The 20,506-nt window shown below is 40.0% G+C and overlaps 1 protein-coding gene across 1 annotated transcript in view; it reads left to right on the top strand.

Annotated features, from left to right (window-relative positions):
• The window catches only part of LOC120757649 (transcription initiation factor TFIID subunit 4-like), a 150,061-nt gene that overhangs the window by 4,954 nt on the left and 124,601 nt on the right, over positions 1 to 20,506 (top strand). The window contains exons 3-7 of the mRNA XM_040075154.1: positions 13,440 to 13,562; positions 14,457 to 14,684; positions 15,542 to 15,664; positions 17,277 to 17,366; positions 19,144 to 19,401. Of these exons, the coding sequence (XP_039931088.1) occupies positions 13,440 to 13,562; positions 14,457 to 14,684; positions 15,542 to 15,664; positions 17,277 to 17,366; positions 19,144 to 19,401 (822 nt within the window). The remainder of the gene's footprint in view (positions 1 to 13,439; positions 13,563 to 14,456; positions 14,685 to 15,541; positions 15,665 to 17,276; positions 17,367 to 19,143; positions 19,402 to 20,506) is intronic.

Here is a 20,506-nt window from a genome sequence, read left to right as displayed (position 1 = left end):
TGTTGGTAAAACAGGAAGTACTAATTCAAATGTAGTTTTATTTTATGAGGCCTATTTTTTTAAAAATTTATTTTAGGAAAAAAATCTGCTTTAGAGTCTCTTAAGACTGCGTTCAGACTGAGAAATGTTTGGAGGCTACAAAGCTCAGTCTTAGTCTGGACTGTGTATCCCTGGTTTAATAAATGTCCCTTGCTGCTCTTCAATCGGAAGTACCGTGATATCCCAGCATGTTGAATCCCAGGATAGCTAATATCAATGGACATTAGAAAAGAGAAAGCCAATCACATTCTATCCAAGGATTTGCAATATTTTTAAATAACTTTTTAAATATACTTTATTCAAAAGAAAGATTTGGTTCCTCTAATTTGTCTCTGGGTGTGATCTGTCTACACTGAAAGTTTTGCCTCTGTTGTGGGTACATTTCCCTTTTTCTAGGAATTCATAGGATAGAATGCTTTCCTGTCTCAAACTCATCAGTGGAATGTATTGATGTAACTTGGAGTCAATTTGTGGGGTGATCTTTTTTGTTTTGTTTTGTTTTTCCTAAATTTCTTTGAAGGCTGCATTGGTTTAAAAGTTTGTAGAGAGGCAATTTAGCTTTGGGCTAGAACTGAAATATTTTACTAAAATGTGGAGACAATCATCTTTGTATGTTAGCACAGGGCTGCTGTGCCATAGTAATAAGAAGTGGAGTTTAAGGCAGTTTTGCCTAAGGTCTTATCTCTGCAGAAGAGATAAGTAATTCTGTGTGGAAAGATGAAAAATGTGCCTTTACAACTTTTTAGTTGTTGCAGAAGTTGCTTGAAATAAATTCAACAGGTTTTTCCCAATATTTATAATTTCATTACTTTCCCTTTATATGCTTCATGTATCACACTGTATATATAGTCTGAAACATTTTTAAATTTAATTCAAAATTGAAAACAATGATAAACATTTCAGAAGAGAGGGAAGCTGGAATAAATTCGGAGAATTGAAAATAGCAACATGAGACAATCTATAAACCACAGAGTAGCCAAGTAGAATGTAAGTATTAGAAGTGAGTGTACCTAGGAAGACTGTAACTCAGTGTCAGGAAAGACATAAATGAAAGCCTGGAAACATGTGGAAAAACTTTATGTTCTCAAAAGAGAGGTAAGTCCAGTTTTGGGTGAAATTTGTTAAAGAACTCTTTGCAGAAAAGGCAGCCATATAACAGTTAAATTTGTGCTATGTGGAAGAATAAGACTTGTAGAAACCTTAAAAGAGAAATGTATTCCAGGAAAAATAAACACAGAAATAAACCTGTGTTCATTTATGGATTTTTTTTTTTTTTACTAGTTTGATGACAAAATTGCAGCCAATTCCTGAATTTGTACATATGTCTTTGGTTGTTGGGGATTTTCTTTGTGAATAAATGCAGTCACTTCTTTAGTAATTACTACAAGATAGTCTAGCAACAGCTCCTGAGACAAGTGTGTAGTGTAAGTGCAAAACATGTGTGTGGTGGCACTGTCTAAGAATGGGATCTAAATCTCTTAGTTTTGGCTGTTTTTCTTCCATGCTGTTAGGTTTTTATGTGGCCAGCATGCTGAATTAAAATTCAACCTGGAAGCATTCATAACAGATACTAACAAATTGTTTGTAGTTTGCAGACTTCTGAGGAATAACCTTTAGTGCAGCCCTGCTTGGCTCTGGGTTTAGTCTAGGGTTTGGATCCCAAAGTCAGCCCTAAGATGTGTGCACAGCAAATGTAGATCACGTCACTCTCAGGCAGCTGTTGGCTACTTTTATGAAGCAGTTAATGTTGCAGAAGAAGTACAGTCCTACTTGGTGGATTTATATAAAAATAAACCCGTGAGGAATGCTGCATGTTCAGGTGTTTGTAGAGTCAGCTGAGATCTAGAGGAGTTCAGGTATTAGAAAGCTGTGTTTGTTTTTGTGCAGGGTTCTGCCCGATGAATGCCCCTCTGCACTGTAGAGGATCCTTTACAATACCTAGTGCAAACACACTGGCTCGGAATTGAGGAAGCCAGCAAGGCCTTAGGAATGATCAATATCTTGCAAGATGTGAAAGTTTGATTGTTTTCGTGTTGGCGGATTAGAATCGTGAGGTTGTAGCTTGTCGCGAGTCACCTCCTTTGAAAATCTTAGTGGTAGCTGCCCAAACTGTACTGCATCGTTTCTGTGTTTGTTGTAATTAACAGGGTTAAGAAATAATTAATATTGCCCTTGGGAAATTTACGCTGAACTTCCCTGACTCTGCATTTGATCTTCAGAGACTTCTTTCATTGTGACATGCGTTTCATATGTTTTATGTATGTTTGACCTTAGAATGTTCTTTAAAAGTTGTGGTTGGCAGCCTTTTAAAACAAGATTGTAAAGATACAAGTCCTAAAGGTTTATCTGATCAGAACTAGACACTTTTATTTGATTAGGTGGATGGTTTATAACCAAAGACTTTTCATTGGTTTTCCAGATGAAATGTGCAATGGTAAATATTATCTAGGGTTTTATATATGTCAGTTATTTGTTTGAGTAGTCAGTATAATTAGTCAATTCAGGGATCAAGTTCTAAAATAAAGGAAATGGTACATACTAAAAATTTTTTTCAGGGAGTTTTTAATGAAGCTATTTTCTTTCAGGATCTTTTTCTGGTGGTCAGAAAGATGAATTTGAGTTCAGAAAGCTGAACTAAAATTTCCAGAAGTTAAAAATGAATCAAAAATAACGTCCTAGGTATTTATGTATATAGAGTATGAATATTCAAGAGTCATGGTGTCCACTGTGACTAAAACTCAGGAAAATTCTGGTGCCATTAACTCAAGACAGACAGAATATAAATATTAATTGCCTGAATCCTGTAAAGTGTTTTGTGAGATGGATGAACGTGTCAGGCTGTGGCTGTTTTCTTTCTAATATTAGTGGAATGGTTGCTATTTTACTGTGCAGAGCTCAACTTAATTACTGTATCTTTATTCAGTTATTTTTAGATAGCTTTATTTGGATTAAAATGCAGAGTGCTTTAAATTTATAGAGCTTAGCATTGTATTTTAGTCACTGAGTTTTACCCTTCTCTTACTTATGTAGAAAGTCAACACAGGTGGAAATGTGCAGTCTGCCTTAAGGATTCTAGGAAATAATATCTTATGAAGTTATAATCTTATAAAGAATGTATTAGAAAAAGTCATGGCTTTCATACTTTATGAGTATTATGATTGCTATTCTGCAGATTGTCCTAATTTTTAGCCTGTGTTGGGTGTCACAAGTTACTCAGCTAAGTGATTGTTTTCAGTGTTTATACACTTCAAATAATTATTGTGATGAGCAAGTGTGTTGTGAGCTATACAGCAAGATGTATACAGGATATTAAATAACATGCCAGAGAAATTGCAAAAGCTGGCAGTTACTTTTGGCAACTCATTTAGAAGTGTAGAAAGTGCTAACTGGAGAACATTAAAAAGGATTTGGAATTACCTTTTTTAAAACTAGGAGTGTCTGAAAAACTACCAAATGTTCATCTAAATTTGAAAGCTCTTTGGTTCTCTCTCCTTGACAACTGTAATTTCTCCACTCTCAAAAAAGAAAGGGAAAATAAGCCAGTGTTTTAAATGTTCTGAAGTAAGTTCAATGTAGAGAGCTGTTCAGATTCTAAGCCATTTCTGCAGCCTCGGTACCACAGCAATATCTATCTTGCCATACCCAGGGCAATCATTTGCTCACAGATATTTTGGAGGAAAATGAACCAGGTTTTCCATGAAAATTCCTCTAGCTTCAGCAGCTGGGCTGATATCTGGGACAGTGTGTGAGGAAGGAGCCACCTCTCTCCGGGAACAATGGAAACTGCTGAGATAAGGAAAGTGTAATGTGTTTCTCCTGTGGAGTTTGTGTAGGGGCTTAAGTAAAGGCTTTCCTTAAAGACAGTGGCTCTACCCTTACGTATTCTGTTGTTGAAGATTCAGAAGTTAAATATCTGTGTACAGTAGTACTTAGCCTTGGAGGGAATTGATAGAGCCACCCCTCTTCCATTCCCAAGTTTACAAAAAAGGTGGATTTGGATTGCAGTGCCAAACACAAGAACTCAGAAAGATTATGATCCATAACTTCCTGTTGGTCAGCATTGCTGTGTCCTGTGGGTGTGCAGTGAATTCCAGTCCTTCCATGATGAGTGCTTCAGCTGGGCACTCAAGGAACACAACTGAGTTGCACAGCAGACTTAAATCTCCCGTTTCTTATTCTTTGATTGCTTGGATTTGCTATTTAAATTGTTTGACTTCTGTGGTTTCTAGTACCTTTGTCTTTTTTTCCACAGCTTTCCGGAGCAGAGGCAGATGTACAGCTTTGGGTACACTTTTCTGTTAGGTTCTTGGGAGAAGAGAGGCAAATCCATTTTGAAAGGAAGATTTGGGTTCTTCTTGACTCTTAGGTGGGGTAATCTTTGATTAGACATTTAGGTATGTTTCTTTTAATTGCTGCTGTGTAAAGCATGAATAAAGTCTGATGGTTTCCATTCTTAGTGGGATTCTGAAGAACTGGGAAATGGGGATAAACGCATCCCTTGTAGGGAGGGTCTCAGCTGGGGTCAGTTTAAGGCCAAGTGAAGGTGCTGGAGCTCAACATGTATCCCAGGGGGATAGAGCAGTGGAACACAGCCACTCCAAAGAAGCAGAACCTGAAAGGAACAACAGTACTGAGAGAAGTACCTGTAACAGAAAGATGTATTAGATGTTTTAATCATCTTTTCCATTTAGAATCTTTTTGGTGTCTTTGAAGTATTCAAGAAAAACATTAGTAAGAGCAATTGTACCAAATAACAGTTTTAATTTAGTTCAGATTATAAGATTGTAAAGGGTTGTAATGGGGATGTTAATGGTTGGACTCTTGACCTTTGAGACCTTTTCCTACCTAAATGAATCGACAATTCTGTGATATTATCTACTCCTAGCTGCAGTTTTTCTCTGGAGTTCTGTTCTGAGAAAAAATGCAAAATATTTAGGTATATTAAAAGTATTTTTCATATCAGTGCAGCTACAAGAGGTTTGTTTGGTGGTTTTGGTTTTTTTTTAATTGGTATCTCAGGGTTTACGTGGACATACTTGGTCTTCCTTGAGTATTATAATAATCTTTGGATGCATTAAAAAGTACAAGTTTGTTGTACTGTGAAAGTGATAATGTGCTTCTTTTGAAAAACATGATTTGGATATTTTTGACTCAGCTGTGCATAATTTTAATTTAACTATTTTCTCTTTGTGATTTTAATTTCCTTTTAATTTTTGGTTGATGTTAATTTTAGCTGAATATTAATAAATTTTTAACGTTGCCAAAATTTAATAAGCTTTAGAATATTAATTAAGGCACAGGATTTTTAGGAAACAACCCGTAATTTGTTGGAAATTAAATTGATCTTAGAAGAATTCTGCTCTGGATTTTGTATTATGAGCAGCTCAAGCAATACGGGTTTGCTTGCCACTACTGTATTCTTCAGAGATAATAAATAAATTCACAAGTCTTCTAAGACTGCATATTAGATTGTATTAAATTTTTGCCTCCATATCTTGTTTTGAATCTTAGACTTGTGAAACCGTGAAAAATAGGGAGGTGCTGCCATCTAGTTTTCCTTTGCTGTGTTTCTTTTGTTTGTCTGCGGTTTTCATTTGTACACTTTATGGCTTTGCATACCTTTGATGTGGTTTTTTTCACTGGCTTTCAGAATCTCAATACCCAGGTGGGCTTACATTCACAATCAATAGCAAAAAAGTTGTGTATTTCAAATGATTTTTAATTGCAATTAGTTTATGTTAGTTACAAAATTACAGTGCGTCTGTAAACTAAGAATATCAAGTGAATATCATACGGGAAAGACCGATGTTAGCCTGGCCCATAATATTTTATTTTGGAATCTCCATTATTGGAACTTCAAAGCAGGTGAAAGAGTGTGTATTGGAGTTTTCACTGCTGCTGAAAATGAGATAGGCTTCAGAGTTTACAAATGTTTTTGTTTGCAAGTTTGATTCAAAATGTGTTTTCCATTTTTAAGCTTTTTTGGTATCTTTTTAGTGATCAGAAAAGGCACTTATGTGTGAAGTTTGATGGCTTAGTGTTTTGTTTTCATAGTCTAAACAGTCTGATATATATCTTTTTTTTAAGAAAATGACCATTTTTTCTAGCTTTGTTTTTTCTTGCTTTAGGCATTTTTCTGACTTCTACTCTTCAGAATTTGAAGTTTATATCATGAAATTTACTGTTTTGGTTTCGATACTCACTTTCTGTTAAGTTTCACTTTGCCATCTGTTTTTAAAATTAAAAAAAAAAAGAAAAAAGAAAAGTGTTTTGAGGATGTGCCAAGTAGTGCATCCCCTGCTCTGGCTGTGGCCGTGTTTTTGCTGTGGAACATGCTTTGAGCAGCAGCAACAGCTCAGGCTGTGCCTTCACTTGATGCTGAGGGCAGTCTGAGCTTGCCTGATGGTTCCCAAGCTGCTGTTCTTGCTAAAGAAGAGCCTTTCAAGTCTGAGATTGGTCTGCTCATACACTTATGCCCGGGTTTTCAGCATTGCTTATGTTTTTATGGCGCCTTTGGTGTTTTTTTCTCACTTACTTCTTTCTACTGACTCTTGTTTTTCTTTCTGCTTTTCTGACAAATGCTTGTTTCACTCTATGCAGACATTTGAAGCAAGTAGATAAATCTTTATTGTTGCTAAGGTGCACTGCCACTATCATCAGATAAGCTATTCCGTACTGTTTCTTCTGTATAGATGGTTTTTGTGTTTCTTTACAGTGTTGTGAAGAATACACTTCTGGTAGTAGGGCAGGGGGGTTGGGAGGTCAGAGAGAGTAAGAAATGTGTGGTCTTTACCGTGCTTTAACCACAAAACTGTTTTCCTTCTTTTCCTTTATGGTGAGCGATTCTTTTCTTTATAAGCAGCCAGTAGGTTTTCAATGCTTACAAATAATACTGTTTACATTTTTGTAGCATTAACACAGCTCTAAAACTTAGAAAACACTCAAATGTTAGTAAGGCTGTAAATTTAAAGATGCAAAGATTAGGAAGTGCTGTAGAGGAGGTTCCTGCACACTGTTGCAGTGGCTCCCATGTGCGTATGCATTATGCTGCATGACCACATATTACTGTTATTTTTAATTGCTACAGTGTGTAGGCTGGACAGTCCTGTTGAATGAAGAGTTATATCATATTTTTTCCTCCACTGTTCAGTGGGTAGCTTCAGGCTTACTTGCTGCCTCTCTCTGCAGTGGGAATTAATAACCAAGCAGGTTTTTTTGCAAAGCTTATCCCTATAACAACTTTCTCAACAATGGAGTTAAGGGGATTACTAGCCTCCTTTTGTAAGTAGGAAATGGAGCCTAATTGACTCTCTTCTAAATACGAAATGAAAAATGCTGGTTAATTTATTGTGTTCCATTTGACTTCATTGCCTTCAGTTCGGCCATGGCCACTTCTGGTCACAAACTTCGTGTGTCAGGTTGGGCACTCATAAATACATTGCATAAGAGTATTGATTACAATGGATTATCTGTATTTGCAAGCAGTACTAAGCACTAGAGGTGGGAGTAGAATCCAACTGAAGTGACAAAATTCAGCTGTTTTTTATTCACCAGATATTTTGGATGAAACCCAGTGATTGCAGGAGGACCAGCCACTTCACCAGAGCACGAGAAAGTACTTTGATAAGTATTTGCTTCGGCAATAGGGGTTTTGGACTTAGAACCCCGGTTTCTGAAAGTTTTCCCTTGTGGCCCCAAAGTCCTCTGCCTGTCCTGTGTAAGTGCTCCCAGTCCTGTGTCTTCCTGCCCTATTATCCCCAAAGGGACATTGTGCACATGAGGAACAGAGCAGCATCTCCCTGCTTTGGGTTCTGATGCTCCACTCAGTGACACAGTGGTGGCAGTGAAGGTTCTCTCTGCTGTCTGACCTGTTAGAGATTCTGTTTCCAGTAACCTGTAATTGTGTGTGAATGTCAGGCTTTTAAAGGTGTAATACTTTGGGTCAGTTTTGCTGTGTTTTTACTGGACTGAAAAAAAACATTAAATCTCTGATAAAAAGTTTCTCTGCATCTGACATTTAAGTGCCTGTCCATGTGAACTGTAACCAGAGGGATTGAGAGGCTGTCAATCAATGTGTGGAGTTTCTCCACGCACTCTTCTGAAGTTTAAGTCTTGGGAAGCAGAGTTGCTAATGGGGAGTGTTATGATGGATTAATAGCAGTTTGGGTTACAGGCATGCCTGGAGGAAAGGTTGTATGAGTTAGTTACTGAAAAATTATGTGGTAGTCGACCCTGCCTGGACACCAGGTGCCCACCAGAGCCTTTCCATCCCTGTCTTCAGCTGGACGAGGAGAGAAAGTGTAAGGAAAGTCTCATGAGTCAGGATGGAGATCTCTCACCAGTTACTGACACAGCAAAACAGACTCAACTGGGGGGGTGTTAATTCATTACCAATCAAACATGTAATTGGAAAATGAGAAATAAAAACTAAATCTTAAAGCACCTTCTCCTCACCCCTCCTTTCTTCCTGGGTTTAACTTTACTCCCAGCTTTCTCCTCCTCTCCCCCGAGTGGTGCAGGGGCACGGGGAATGGGGGCTGTGCTCAGCTCATCCCACGTTGTCTCTGCTGCTCCTTCCTCCTCAGGGGAAGGGCTCCTCACACTCTTCCTGTGCTCCAGTGTGGGGTCCTTCCCACAGGAGACAGTGAGCTCCATGAGCTTCTCCAGCCTGAGAGCTTCCCATGGGCTGCAGTCCTTTGGGAGCAAAATGCACCTTCCCATGGCTGCACTCAGTCCTTCAGGAGCTGCTCCAGCCTGGTCCCTTCCCATGGCTGCACTCAGTCCTTCAGGAGCTGCTCCAGCCTGGTCCCTTCCCATGGCTGCACTCAGTCCTTCAGGAGCTGCTCCAGCCTGGTCCCTTCCATGGCTGCACTCCGTCCTTCAGGAGCTGCTCCAGCCCGGGTCCCTTCCATGGCTGCACTCAGTCCTTCAGGAGCTGCTCCAGCCTGGTCCCTTCCATGGCTGCACTCAGTCCTTCAGGAGCTGCTCCAGCCTGGTCCCTTCCATGGCTGCACTCCGTCCTTCAGGAGCTGCTCCAGCCTGGTCCCTTCCATGGCTGCACTCCGTCCTTCAGGAGCTGCTCCAGCCTGGTCCCTTCCATGGCTGCACTCCGTCCTTCAGGAGCTGCTCCAGCCCGGGTCCCCTGTGGGTCCCAGGTCCTGCCAGCAAACCTGTTCCAGCTCGGGCTCCTCTCTCCAGGGCCCCAGGTCCTGCCAGGAGCTGCTCCAGCGTGGGGTTCCCGGTGCCAGGCTCCCGCAGGCAGCCGCTGCTCCGCGGTGGGGCCCTGCAGGGCCGCGGGGGGATCTCGGATCCATCCCGGAGCCCCGGGGCTGCGGGGGCTCGGCTGCCGCCTGTCCCTGGGCTGCGCCCCGGGCTCGGGCGAAGCTCGGCTCCGGCGGCTGGAGCAGCTCCTGCCCCTCCTGCCCCGGCCCGGGCCTTTGCAGAGCCGCTCCTCTCCCATCTCCTCGCTGCTCTCGCCCGGCTGCAATTCCACGGGGATTTTCTCCCCTGTCTAAAAGCTCCCCGGAGGCGCTGCCGCTGTCGCTGCTGGGCCGGGCCTTGGCCAGGGGCGGCTCCGTCCTGGAGCCGGCTGGAATTGGCTCTGCCGGGCACAGGGGAAGCTTCTGGCAGCTTCCCACAAAGCCACCCCACCTCCAAAACCTGGCCGAGCCAGCTCCGTGCAAGTGAGCTCCCAGATTTGACCTTTAGCTTCTCTCAGTGTCAGTGATCCCACTTCAGTTTTCTCTTTGTTAAAGAGTGCTGTTGATTATTTGAAGCATCTCAGATGGCATCTTAGCATGGTCTGTTGTGTTTATAAGAAGTCTTCTAGATCAATGATTAGAAATAAAATTGAATTTCATTTCAGATTTCACAAATTTAAATCTAAACTTAAAGATCTTAGGAAAATTGAGTTTTACATAACACTCAGTGAAGCCATGTATTGGAAAATGTAAAGAGGTGTCACAATCTGTGTTGTGAAAAACTTGGCTTTTGTGTTAGTGTTTGTTCAAGTGCTATTGGGGTATTTTGGCCAAGTATATTGACAGGAATGGTCATGAAAAATGTATGAAACTTACTTGGCAAAAATGAGCTCTAGTGCAGAGCCTGGAATGTTGGGGTCAGTAGGTGGTTCTATAGTACAAAATATAAATGTATCCCAAACCTGCTCCCAAAGATTTGTGTATTAACCTTCTTGACAGTTTGATTTAATTTGATAAAGCTGTGAATATGCAGTGCAGTGTCTGAAATGGGTACAGTCTTGTCTTGGCAGTGACAAATAATTTTTGGCTATTTTGACTGTTTTCTCTATATTCAAGTGACTTGCTTTTTCAAATGCAGCCTTGTGTATTCTTTGAAGTACAGAGAGAGCTTGTTTGTGCATAGCAGGTAGAATGGATTCTCTCCCAAGCTTTGCCTCTCTTTTCATGTGCCCAGAGCTCTGGGGAGAAGGAAAGTAGCGAAGTTGCTTAAGGATTGAATTTACAGGACAGAGTATTTCTGTACGGTGAACAATTCCAGTGTGCTCTGACTGCCTAAGTGGAAGTGACTTGTTGCATCCTGAAATCGGAGTCACTTGTGTTACCTGTGTGACTTGGGCAGGCAGAACAAACCTTGGGACATCCCCCCTCTCAGGCTGTCCCTCCTGGAGTCCTCCTTTCCTCTGTAGCGCTGTGCTGAGCTCCCCGTTTCTGAGCTGTGTGGACAGAGCCAGGTCTGTGTGCACGCGCATCCTCCGGTGTCCCCGTGGGCATCAGGAGCAGATTATTGACTGTGCTCATTCATGGTCTGGTGTCCTGCCTGTAAATGTCTGAGTGCAGGGCAAAAGGCCCTTCAGTGTCCCCTCCGTGTATTTAGGGAATGTAAAAACATCTGATTTATCTAATAAAAATTATAGTTATATTTGAAAATGTGTTTCTTTCTAAGTCTTCTGGTAATTTCAGAATTTAATAGCATCCTAGCAAACCTCAGCAGCTTAAAGAACATCATAAATTCTTTTGGATTCTTCCAGCAGGAACTTGGCACATTGGGTTATGATTTATTGTTAAAAAAATGTTGATCATTTTTGTTTTCTTTTTGATGTATTTCTCGTGAGGTCTATTTACAAGTTTTCCTTCCACAGAAAACACAGGTTTTTTCTTTCTAAATAATTTTTATCTGTTCTCAAAGCATTCATGTGGGGAATCCTTCGAGTGTCTTCTGGCAACTTGTAGCTGTCACTTGAAGCTCATTTCCATGATATTTAAGAATTTCTCCAGGCTAGTTCCTTGTTATGTTTCTCGTGCCGTCATTTCATACTTACCTTTTTAACCCTTCTGAGTTTGGAACCACGTTAGTAAACCATTGCATTACTTTGTTTGCAGTTCTCTGGTGGTGAGGGATTTCTTCATATCCAGCACATTAGTAGATTTTACTGCCGTTTTGTATCAAAGGCTTTTGTCACTATTGGTTTTCAAAACCAAGGGTGAATTTAGTCTTCAAGTTTCACAGTTTGCTGCTGAAGTCTGGTGTACTGGAATACATTCTTAGCTGGGTATTATTAGTGAAAATTTGTATTTTAATTCTCTGCAGTTTTATTTTCAAGTATGTTCCTGTGATGAATAATGAGCATTTATCAGCTGAGAAAAATTCTCTAGCTCACAGTCTCACTCTGTATTTGTGGATTTCTGGCTGCAAGTCTTGCCTGGAAGCAAGTAGCTGCCAGAAGTGCCCCTGGTTATCTGCTTGTTTCCTAAATCCTCACTTCTGGAAGCCCAGACTGATAAGGGGACAGATACCACAGGCATTGTGTGTTCTTAGGCTGGAAACTGATTAAAGCAAGTGAACAAGATACACAATATTTATATTTTAAATGCAACACTCATCAGGTAGATATAATTTCACTCAGCCAGGATTTTAAAATACTTGGTCATTTTTATAATGAAGAAAAGAGGTGTAGGGTGTTTAAAACAGAGAAAGCTTATATGGTCCTTCTCCCAAAAACCCAGACAATTCTGCCTCTTCATGATGATGCTATTTGTCTCTAGGCTGTCTCAGGATGGAAGGCATCCCTAGTCAAGATTTAAAAAATCTTGAAAGCTATACAAACAAAAAAAAGGGGTTTGTTCAGATGTCAGGTAGATTGATTTGATTTGTTTTCTTTCCTCCTTTTTTCCCCCAAGTACAGAAGATTGATATTCAGTAGATGATGCTGCTGGACTGATTTGTAAGGAATGCTTGGGGCTTTGAATGCCTGCTTGGGCTTCTGTTCCTTTTGGAGATATTTTAGAGTACACTGGATGTTCTTTGGAGAAGTATTTTATGTAGGTTTAATAGATAATGTAAGAATCTAAAATAAGCAGGTTTTTATAAAATAGGAATTTTAGAGACATATGAATTAAAATTTAAATCAAGAACACTAGTTTTATCTTGTGGGAAACAATATCAGCCATGATTTATTACTCTGTCCACTTAGAAAATTTGTCTTCTACAGGTGTGTGAATGCAAATCTTAATAAATGCAAGTTCCAAGCCACCAGTGTGGCCTCCATTTTTAGTAATGTGTGGTTCTCATTTTGTCATAATTGCCATATTGTGTGATGCCTTTCATTTATGATGATATTTACATTCCTGCAGAATTAAATAACTTCTCTGGAGACATTTTTGAATTCCTAAATCTTGTCCTTTTGTAAGACGGCAAGAGATTTCAGTCTTGCAGCGAAAGACTTGTACATAAATCACAGAATAAATAATATGTTTGCTAAATTTTCCTGAGCTATATAATGTACTACTGACTGAAAGGCTGTAGGTCACTCATTTTCCTTTGTCTGCACTTCACATTGCAGTTGCTGTCTGGGTACGGAGCCTGTGTTCTATGACAAAGGTTATCCCAATGCTTAGATTCTATTTCTCTGCAAGCCAATTTCTATAGAATTCAACCTGAAATTATTTTAAGAATATTTTTCTGCTTTCTGAATTCTCTGTCCATTATTAATTTTCATAAAGATAAAGCACTAGAACAGGGCCATAAATACCAAGAGGACCAATATGTGTTGCAGGCAATGATAAACTCAAATATTGATGAATACCAACATGTAAATATCACAACTGAATTAAGGTATCAGTGTAACATCAGTTTTTTTGCAGGTCATATTTGTTTTTGCTAATCTTTTCCATATAGTTGTACGAGTAGTAGCTTTTATGAGAAATACTGCAAACCCGTCATCGAAAGCTAATTTTTCCAGTATTCGTGAGTGTATATTTAAAAGCGCATTACTAGGTTCGATTGGTTGTTTTTGTTGTTTTTTTTTTTTTTTTTTTTCAGTATTAATAACAATTATTCTTGCAATAGCTATTATTAAAAAGCCTTGGAGATCAAGTCACTGAGGAGAACTAAAGGTCAAACACTCGTTTTTCCTTTTCCAGCAGCCGACGTCGGTGGCCACGTCCAGCGTCCGCCTGGGGCTCCCGGTGCAAGCCAAGGTGGTGCCGACCACGAGCAGCGCGGCGGCCACGCTGCCAGGAGGGGCTGTGCTCTCCCACACCACGGTCAGCGCCGCGCCGCGGCCACACCGCGGGAATTCTTCCCTGGGAGGGGACGGGGACAGGCCTCTGGGTCCTGGTTTAGGGCAAATTGGGGAGGAAACCTCCCAGTGGGATCCCTCTGGAATGGCAAGCCCAAACGGCCCCTCCCCAGACTGATCAGGGAGAAAATCTCCGTAGAGAAAAGTGGAAAATCCTATTTATTTAACGAACAAAGTGCCCGCAAGCATAAAAAATGAACGGTGTGAACCGATAAAACTTCTCGCCGCTCTGAGGAGAGATGGCAAATTGGGAAAAGTCCTTGCTGTGGGTGTAGCTCTGCTGGCTCAGTTCCTCCAGTGCTGGAAAGTGCCGAGGTCGGGCCCCAGTGGGCTGCAGGTGTGAGCTCCTGGTGCTCTGCTGGATTTTCAGTCCAGAGCAGGTTCGAACAGCTCCAAGAAAAAGGGAAAAAAAACCAGTTCAGGGAATTTCTCAGCCTCGGCTAGCTAAAAGCTAGCTAAAAGTACAGGGGATCTCTGTCCTGCTGTCTGTCTGTGCTGCAGACAGCACAGTCCAGGAGCAGGATGCAAAGGAGCGAGTGCAGTTTCTCAAAACAAACTCAGTGCTGCTTCTTTCCCCCACTTTGCTCTCAGAACCAGTCTTAAAGGTGTAGAACTTAATATACAACATAAACTGAGCAGACAATTGGAGATACAAGCATCATAAAGTCACCCCAGGACACCCTGGATGCCTGGAAGTGTCCAAGGCCAGCTTGGACATTGGGGCTCGGAGCAGCCTGGGACAGTGGAACTGGATGAGCTTTAAATTCCTTTCCAACCCAAACCATTCTGTGATTTTATGATCTACGTGGTTTTTGGAAAGTGAAAATTAATATTTTTTTTCAATATAAAATATTAATAGGTCTCAGTAGCTACGACGAGCGCTCAGAATTTGTACAAGACAACGGTAGCCACTGGAAGTTCAGCTTCTCAGCAGCCTGCGGTGCTGAGTGGAGGGCAGAGCCAGGGCTCAGGGCAGCCCCAAGGGCAGCCTCGGCTGCCGCTGCCCCCTCCCACGGCAGCGCAGGTGCCAGCGCAGCCCCTGGTCATCCCCAGCTCCCCTGTGCCGGGAACTACCGTGGTGTCGCAGGCAAGTGTGAGAATACTGGAAACATTGTTTTCTTAGTGCCTTACGAGTTCCTTGGGTGTGTTCTGAGGGAGGAAGAGCTTTTTCTTCAGGCAAGTGTGTATCCCCTGCTGGAGCAAATACTTTACAAACAGGAAAACCCTTCCCCTGGTTTCCCCTAAATGGGATACAAATTCTGGGCGGGAGGAAGAAGGCTAGTGTCAGCTTTCCCCGTCCTGCCGTGGATGTGGCACTAGTGAAAGAACTGTTCTGTTCCTGTAGCCAGAGCAGTCAGGCCTTGGCTCTGGGGACTTCATGCTTGTCCTGCTGCTGGGCCTCAGAACTATGGTTACACTGAAGTGTGGCGTTTCTGTTTCTTGGAGGAATTACACCATATAAAAATAATGGCTTGTTTTACTACTGATGAAAAGAAGATTAGATATGATGATGTTTGAAGACTTATTTCTAATTTGATTTTACTGCTGTAGCTGCTTTGTACAAAAACATACTGAACCGACAATTTAACAAATTAAGATAGCTTGGGGAACGTTTGTACATTGTCTATTGGGCATCTCAGTGGGGAATGCATCTCCAGCAAATTGTTATGTTACTTCTCATATTTATTTGTACCAAAGCAGGCTGTAAAGTATAAAATATATTTCTTTCATTGATTTTGTTGTTGTTATTTACAAGCTATGATGTTCAGTTACCTAAAGAAGATAAGAAAGTCTTAGGTAACAAGCGGTAATAGCAAAAAGTATTTCATATACGGCCTGAGTTAGAAAAATGTCATCATTTTCCTTATTTGAAGTGGTCAGAGCATGCATTGTGTGACAGAAAAATAGGATGGAACTGATATTTGTTTTCTTTGGCTTTTGCAGGAAATGCAAGAGAATGTGAAAAAATGTAAAAACTTTTTAGCTACCCTTATAAAACTTGCTTCTCATAATTCACCATCTCCAGAAACGTCCCGCAATGTGAAAGCTCTGGTTCAAGATTTGTTGGTAAGTATTTAATTACCTTTAGTTTTGTCAGTTATCTATTAAACTTCTTATTTCTGGTTGCTAAAAACTGTTGCTTTGATCTTAACAAATCTTTTGACTACGATGAAGGGAGTTGGGCTTCATCAAAATGCAATATTCTGTACATTAAATATATTAAAAAATCTGTTAAAGGCAGACTTTCTCTTGGCTTTTGGAAGGGGAAATGCAGCAAAGTGGCAGTTATCAAAGCCACTCTTGTTTTAAGGAGCAATATTTTGGTTTCTTTAGTAAAATACAGGATTTTTCCTTGAGGATTAGGGGTTTTTTTCCTCCAAACTCTGGTCTTCTCTGAAACAAGAAGCTCTTATTTTTGGAGGGCAGAACAACTGTAGATACAATCCCTTCACAACGTGATTTAGAGTTTCTAGGACTGAAGGAAGAGTATTTTCCTGGGCTGCTGATGTTCAGCTGTTCTGCAGACAGTGCCCCTGCATGGAGCCTCAGTGGCACAGGGGTTTCCAGAGGCAAAGCTGTGTTTGAGTCCTCGGGGCCAGGAAAAGGCTGCACTTGCTGCAGTCTCCAGGGCAGCAGCTGCTGCAGTGAATTGTATAAATCAGCTGCAGACAGAGGTTACTGTGGAGCTGCGAAAAGAGTCAAGCTTCTTAAAAGAAATGTCATAAAATCTATGAAAAACTTGGATTTAAAGGTAGTTGCTCTACATTTCTTTGAATTCATTGCCAGAGAAGCCTGTGTGTTTTAGACCATTTTTGAGTGTGAACCATTCAAAAATCATATTCAATGATTCCAGTGAAAACTTGTTGTAACTTTTACTAACTTGAAAAGAGTAAATAAGTAAAGGTAACTACTTACAGTATTTTAAACAAAGTACCAACACACATATGTAATAAATATATTTATTGAAGCTTGTTTTGGTTTGGTTTTTCTCTTGTTCTGTATCAGTTGGGAAGGCTAATTAATGTTTTTATTACAACTTGGACTTGTAACTAATGATACTTTAGAAGTATCATAAAATGCACCCAAGTTAGAATTCTCTTGAATTACTACTAAATAATGATTATGTATTTGATACGTTTATAAGTGTGAGTTTTGTGAGTATTCATACAAATTCATAGAGGAGAAGATTTTCCACCCACTTATAAGCATGCTTTTTATGTATGGCCATGCTTCACATCTATAGTTTTATTTATATGGATTCTACAAGTTAATTGTAGCATCAGAATTGGTTTTGGAATTGTTACAAAGGCTGACAAAGTTTATGTAAGGTTATGTCAACAATCTGTTGTTGTTGTTTTCTTTTAATTTTAAAAAAAGAAATAGCTATGTAAATAGCAGGAGAGTGGAGTCCCAAAAGAGACTTGAGTGTTTCTAGGGCTTCATTTTGTCTTAAATTGTGCATCCGCAAGGGAATTCTCTGAATTTTGAGTGGCATGTTGCATGTTTGAATTAGTGCTTGGCAGAAGGATCTTAGAGAGGAATTAAGGGAGTTCAGCTCTGAAAGGTTTTGGTACGGCAGCTTATTTAGCTAGAGAGATGAGTGTATGTAGTAGCTGGGAAAGAGGCAACCAAACAACTGAACTGAGATGTTGATGCCCTTTTTTTCTTCACCCTGAAGGATGCAAAGATTGATCCAGAAGAGTTTACAGGCCGCCTTCAAACAGAACTCAAATCATCTCCTCAGCCATATCTTGTACCTTTCCTTAAGGTAATGTGAATATTGTTTGGAAAAATTTATTTCAGTGCAAAATTTCATTACATCAAGTCTTAGAATATCCTTTTTAAATAGCATTATCTTCACTGGTCCAGAGCAAGGCTACACTTTCCTTTACTTCTAAATGCTGCCCATTTGTGCCAAGACCTTCCTGGCTGGAGGTCCTGTGCAGGCTCCACCTGTGTCAGGCCAGGCAGGTGCTGCTCCAAAGCCTGGCACAGTGGTGAGAAAGAGGCAGTTCCCACAGAAGGGAGACCTCGTGTATTTTGGGCCTTGGCTGAGTTTTACAAAAATGTATTTGTCATCCAGAGTTGATCTGGAGTTCACAGCTCGAGTAACCTGATGTAGAACGTTGCAGTAATTGAATTAAAAAAAAAAAAAGAGGCAGTTACTCCCTAGTTTGGAAACCATCCATTGGCTATTCTGTAGTGATCCTTTACTTTTAGAATAAATACACTTTTCTGTAGTAATAGGTAATTTTTTGTCAAGAAGAAAAACATTCACATATCAAAGAGTCCCAAGTTATTTTTACAGACTGCTTCAAGTAATTTAAGAAGCTGTTTCCATATCGTTTTCCTAATCTGTGCTTGGGTCATTGATAACTTTTGATCCACATGTAAAAATGATTATGAAAAACTGAGCTGGATGAAGTGTTAGATTAGATGATTCTGCTTCTAATCTGGAACTAATCAACAGTAGAATTTCTTATGTGATACCAAATAGATTTATTGTGGGGTCCTAAGTTAGTATATGTGGGGATAAATTTAACTTTTAATTGGTTCTGTAAATTAGCTACAATAACTTCCATATGCAGGATTATATACAAACATAAAAAGCATGTTTAAGTCCCAACAAAACCACAGATATGATTTTAAAGTATTTTTGGTCTAGCTCAAAACTTCTCTGTTTAAAGCAGATTTTCTCTCTCTTTCCCTGCAACTTTTCTTCAGAACTTCTGCTGCTGTTTTTTCAAGTTATCATTAACTCTTGTTTGTGGCTTTCACTGCAGTTACTTCTAGCATCATTATAAGTTTTGATTTATTTCCTTTCTTTGAAGTCCTTTCTGGGCAACAGGCATTAAGTTTTTAAATCAATAGTAGAAGTTTAGAAGGAGCTGTAGCTCGGGCTAAGCAGTGTTGCATTCTACAGCTGCCTGAGGGAGCACTTCAAAAGAGCACTTCTGCCACTTGAAAAGTAAGAAGTTTGTTCATGGAGGTACAGTAAAACCTTTCAGGAGTACGTTTTCCCTGAAATGGTATGAACATGGAGCTTACAAAAGTACACTTTTCTAATCCACTCACAATACATTACTTGAGAAATAACACAATAAACAGCTACTTCTGTAGGGCACCAAGAGTGGAATCATCTGGTTCTAGGTACTAGAGGTGTGTTAGGAGCATTAAATTGATGCAGCTTGCTGGGAGTAGGGTTGTTCGATGGTTCTACCTTTTCTACTTCCATTTCTTGCCCTTCCAAAGACCTGAGCTACAAGTTCTAGAAAGTCTTGAGAAGAAGAGTGTTGTTTTTTTCTGCTACAGTGGAATTAAGGGCATGTGAAAATCTACAGGGTTGCTAAATCCAAATTGTAAGCTTATTAAAAACTAAACTGTCTCTTACAAAATATATTCAATCTTAGTTCTGTTTGATGAACAGGCAGTTAGTAAAATTGGAAATAAAGATGCATTCTTTTAATTACATTTCCAGCAAATTTCAAAATGCTTTTTGTCAGTCTGCCAAGTTTGATATTTCATAAACTTTCTTCTGTTTTTAGAAAAGTCTACCTGCACTGAGACAATCTTTACTGAATAGTCAGCATTTGGTTTTGCAAGGACAGCCGTCTCAGCAGTCGCTCCAACAGACCAAGCTCTCACAAGTGATACCTCAATCTGCCTCGGGAAGCATTTCCTCCGTTGTCACGACGCAGACGATAGGAATAAGGCAGCCAAACAACATTTGCACAGTCTCTGTATCAAATACAGTGCAGCCTCCTCAGGTTAAGGTGGTACAGTCAAATCAAAGTTCTCAACTGGTAGGTACTGTAGTATAAAAGAGGATTTCTTCATGAACTGAATAGCAGTTTTCAGTGTCGCTTTCACTGTGGCTTGTTTGGGAAAATCCTTTGTTGTTTGTATCATATTCTGTGACATGTGGTAGTACCTCATTTTCTGTCATTTCTCATGTATGCTCAGTCATTACTTCAGATAAGATTGCTGTCATAAATTGAAGGAAGTGCACTCTTGGTCTTTTTGTCTGCAACAGAGCGGTTTTTGTATGAGCACAGTGGAACATGAGGGAATTAGAAATGTGGAATAGAAAGCTTTCCAAGATTTACAGGCAGGAGTATAATATTGAGTATGTCATTAGGTATGCTGCTTTGCTTTAAAATTAAAATTAACTCTCTCATTTTAAACGCTTCTGCTCACAGTTATAAAATCTTGTGGAAGAATAACTGTGCTATACCAGGATGTTTTGTTTAGTAATAATGCCATTCTCTGTTGCTCACTGAAGTGTATCTTGTGCATAGTGGAGTATTAAGTGCTTAGATTCATTGATTTCAAAGGCACTGTCAGTAAGGCAGCTGTACAGCCAGGTAGTCACTGAGAGCGTGGTGGCTTTATCCTGCTGTTACACAGGATCTTGTGTGTGTGTTTGCACTTGGAACTAAAAAGTGTTAAGGATTCTTACAGGGCCTTGGGTTCATACAGGCATCAGTACCCTTTGTGAGAGTTTCCTTGTCTGTGGTTTCTGTGTATGTGTGAGTAAAGTACTTCACTTAGGTTAGAAAATCAGAGGGAGATTCCAGAACATGTATCAAGTTGGTAAAAGTTTATATTATCAAGGCTGAGAAATGCAAATGTGATAATGTAAAAGCTTACAGTGATCTGTCCTCGAGTTTATAGGCTCTATAAAGCATATAAATGATTTGTAAGGTGTGTGGAGAGATAATATTTCTTTTGCTTTAATTTAAAAGTAGCAGTGCACAGTCTGAAAATACCCGAGGTGTATCTGGAACCTTACAAACACTCTGGTAGTGATTAAATTATTAACTTTAAAATAAAATGAATATAATTTAATAATCCTTTAGTGAGCATAGTTTTACTGTGTAAGAACATCTCGAATGGTAAGATTTGTGA

Source organism: Hirundo rustica, chromosome 11 (assembly GCF_015227805.2).
Source record: "Hirundo rustica isolate bHirRus1 chromosome 11, bHirRus1.pri.v3, whole genome shotgun sequence".
NCBI classification, from domain to species: Eukaryota; Metazoa; Chordata; class Aves; order Passeriformes; family Hirundinidae; genus Hirundo; species Hirundo rustica.
This window is presented reverse-complemented; position numbering and strand designations above follow the sequence as displayed.